Source organism: Mandrillus leucophaeus, unplaced genomic scaffold, assembly GCF_000951045.1.
Source record: "Mandrillus leucophaeus isolate KB7577 unplaced genomic scaffold, Mleu.le_1.0 Scaffold825, whole genome shotgun sequence".
NCBI lineage: Eukaryota > Metazoa > Chordata > Mammalia > Primates > Cercopithecidae > Mandrillus > Mandrillus leucophaeus.
This window is the reverse complement of record NW_012108975.1, coordinates 283,334-286,982: the sequence shown is the minus strand read 5'-3', so window position 1 is coordinate 286,982 and position 3,649 is coordinate 283,334. Positions and strand designations below refer to the sequence as shown.

The 3,649-nt window shown below is 38.6% G+C and overlaps 1 protein-coding gene across 4 annotated transcripts in view; it reads right to left on the bottom strand.

Moving 5' to 3' along the window:
• The window catches only part of SOAT1 (sterol O-acyltransferase 1), an 80,739-nt gene that overhangs the window by 67,659 nt on the left and 9,431 nt on the right, over window positions 1-3,649 (bottom strand). For 2 of the 4 annotated variants that reach the window (XM_011968045.1, XM_011968047.1), the window contains exon 2: window positions 830-955. The exons of the other annotated variants lie outside the window; for them this stretch is intronic. In XM_011968045.1, coding sequence (XP_011823435.1) covers window positions 830-947 — 118 coding nt within the window. In that variant the 5' untranslated portion in view covers window positions 948-955. The remainder of the gene's footprint in view (window positions 1-829; window positions 956-3,649) is intronic. 4 annotated transcript variants of the gene reach the window in all.

The window sequence follows — 3,649 nt, the reverse complement described above, 5'->3', positions numbered from 1 at the left end:
ATATTTAACTTTAATTAAATTTAGGTAGAAAAAAACAAAACTGTTTCTTTATGAAAAGAGATGAAATGCCAAAGACAACCTGTCTCAGAAAGTTCCGCACCTATTTGTTAACTAAACAATCCTCAAATTTCAAATCCTTGTTGCAATCAAACCTTTACAAATGTCACTGCAAAAATAAAGTACCCTGATGCAATAGATGACATCAATTAGAGTTGTGTTTACAAGTCTATCATTCATAGTTATAAACCTTGACCTTAACAACAAAGGACTATCGTATTCCTCTTCGTAGTCAGGCATTAAGCAAATGTGGACACAAGAACTAATAAAACTCCCTAACTACTACTCCCCTCCCAAGATTTATAGCTCAGTATTGAACTGGATTAGGCACCCTGCTAACTACTCACATTTTACTCATTATATCTATTATGAGAGTAGTTAATTATAAGAATATTACACTGTGATAAATCTAACTATGTGTATAATTTTGGAGGTTTTCTCATTCACTTAACTTGGAGCTCCATAATGGCAAACAAATCCATACTGATCACTGCTATAGCACCAGCATCCAGCGGGGGACCTCAGCAATTATTGGTAGGTTAGGTGACTGAATGAATAGTCTCTAAAACACAGCAGATACCAATAGATGTCCACTGAATTCATTAACAAGAAAGGACGTACTTTCTAATTGCTTTGTTACTAGACATATAAAACTCTATCAATACCCATTTACAATAAAGAAATAAAGAGATAGCAATACTTAATCTATAACACTGTATTTGTTCTCTATTTCACTAATTCACCTAAAAAAAAAAAAAAAATTAAGCCTCACCATTACTAGGTGCCTCTAGGGACTCCTTTGCAGGTTTTCTCTGGTCTTCATCTTCCTCAGGATTTTCCCTGGACTTTGACAGCCGGTTTCTTAGAGACATCTTCTCTTCACCCACCATTGTATTGTCTAGGACAGAAGGTGTAAAAAGCTTTTGTATTAGTCCATTTTCACACTGCTATAAAGACTCTACCTGAGACTGGATAATTTATAAAGGAAAGAGGTTTAACTGTCTCACAGTTCCGCATGGCTGGAAAGGCCTCAGGAAACTTACAATCATGGCAGAAGACCAAGGGGAGGCAAGGCATGTCTTACGTGGCAGCAGGACAGACAGGGCAAGGAAGTGCCACATTTAAAACCATCAGTTCTCACGAGAACTCCCTCATTACCACGAGAACAGCATGGGGGAAACTGCCCCCATGATCCAACCACCTCCCATCAGATCCCTCCCTTGACACGTGGCAATTACAGTTAGAGATGAGATTCGTGTGGGGACACAGAGGCAAACCATATCAGCTTTGAACTAAGCATCTGGCTTACGTGAACTTCACAATACCACTATATTTAGGATAGGTGAAATGTGATGATATATTCTCTTCCTTTTGCATTAATCACTTCAAAGCATTTTCTGTGTACAAGATACTCAAGATAACAAATTTGAAGAAATCAGGTCCTATAAAATAATTTCACTGGTTTAAACATAGATCCCACTTTTAAAGAACAATTTAGTTGAAAAAAGCATTAAGTATGTTAAAAAAAAAAAAAAAAAAAGGATTAAATAGTAACAGATAACTACAAAGATGCCACAAGGTGGAGTATGATTTAAGAACAAAGTCAACGGTAAAAACAATACCTTAAGTTCAGAGACAGCAGAGATCAGCAGAAGATGTAAAGGTTTCACAGAAAAGAAGGTATTTGAGACACAGTCTTAAAGAATGAGAACTGTGCATTCCATGTGCAAGAAAGGATTAAAACAAGGACCTTATAAGCCCTGTTCAGGGAACCATGACTGAACTGAACTACAACAAAAACAAATTTTTAAGTATCTATAAAGTGCAAGGACCCTGCCAGGTGCTTTAAGTTTTCTCATTTGATCTTCATAACAATTCTGAAAAAAAATATATATATATTACCCTCAGTTTTCACATGAGAAAACAATCATTTAAAGTAGTTACTGGCAGTGTCCTCCACCCATGTACCAGGAATACACCTGCAGTTGAACAAGTTGAATCCATAGGAACACACACCAGAGCCCCAGGTACTAGAGTCTCCTTTTCTTCTCATTACAGCAACTTGCCCAAGACCACACAGCTAACGACAGAGCCAGACTTGAACTGGCATTAGTTGGATCCAAACTACAAAGACCACTAACTACTGGGGGAAAAAAGTTGGTAACAGAGAAATGTGATGAGGGAAAAGACTAGAAAGGAGGACAGGAGTCAAACTATAAAGGCCTGAGAAATTAGAAATTTTTCAGGAAGGCAGTGGTGAGACACTTTAAGCACTAAAAAACAAGATCAAAGTCACAAAGATCAATATCAAGACAAGTACAAGGTTTACTCTAAAGCCATGTGTTTCACTAGCATGGTGCCAAGCAGCCGTAGTCCCAGCTACTTGGGAGGCTGAGGAGGGAGGATCACTTGAACCCAGGAGTTTTGAGTCTGGCGTGGGCAACATAGCAAGACCACATCTCGAGAAACAATTATTTATGTATTTATTTGTTGAGAACCAGTATCGCTTTGCCCAGGCTGGAGTACAGTGGCGCGATCTCGGCTCACTGCAACCTTCGCCTCCTGGGTTCAGGCGATTCTCCTGCCTCAGCCTCCCGAGCAGCTGTGATTACAGGCGCCTGCCACCACACGTGGCTAATTTTAGTATTTTAGTAGAGACAGGGTTTCCCCATGTTGGTCAGGCTGGTCGTGAACTTCTGACCTCAAATGATCCGCCTGCCTCGGCCTCCCAAAGTGCTGGGATTATAGGCATGAGCCACCGTACCCGGCGAAAAAAAACAATTTTAAATAAAAAGTAAAGCAGTGTTTCACTAAGTGATAAAGTTTTCAAGAGTCTAAAGCAAGAAGAAAACAACTGTGAAATACTCATTACATTATTCTAAAGCTACATATCATTTCTGAGACTGCAGTCTTTCCTAATTTTTATATCAAAATATCCTTTTCTGTATAAAAGGATGAAATATAGTACACGGTGAGTTTGGTTGTTTTTCAGCTATCACAACTTGGCAAAGTAGAAATCTGACAAATCTAGATCAGCTTTCTTCTAATTATTTCTGAAATCAAACAAATGAAACAATTGTGGAATAGCAGATGAATATATCAAGTAGAAATGATATCATAAGATCTAATTAAGAGGAACTGAAGGGAAAAGTCAGGGCTAATTAATCACAAGATGATGCCCAACTTACAATGGTCCAATTCTGTGTAAAAGCGACAGAGGAAGCCACAAGAGCATCTATCTCTTCATCAGAAATGATGAGAGAAGTGAGAACTGAAAACTAAACTTTGAGGGATGGCCTCAAAGTAGAAGAAATCAGAGAAGAAAAAGAAAGATGCAAAAGGAACCAAGATGTTTCAGTAAGAGAGGAATTTTACAAGGAATAACGGGAATTTTTTTTTCTGGCCAGATGATGGGGAATTTAAAGTAGATACTCTTTTAAAGAGCATATAGCAAAAGTTTAAAGCATAAAAGACAGCAAAATGAGGCCAGGTGTGGTGGCTCAGGCCTGTAATCCCAGCACTTTGGAAGGCTGAAGTGGGCAGATCATGAAGTCAGGAGATCGAGACCATCCTGGCTAACACGGTGAAACCC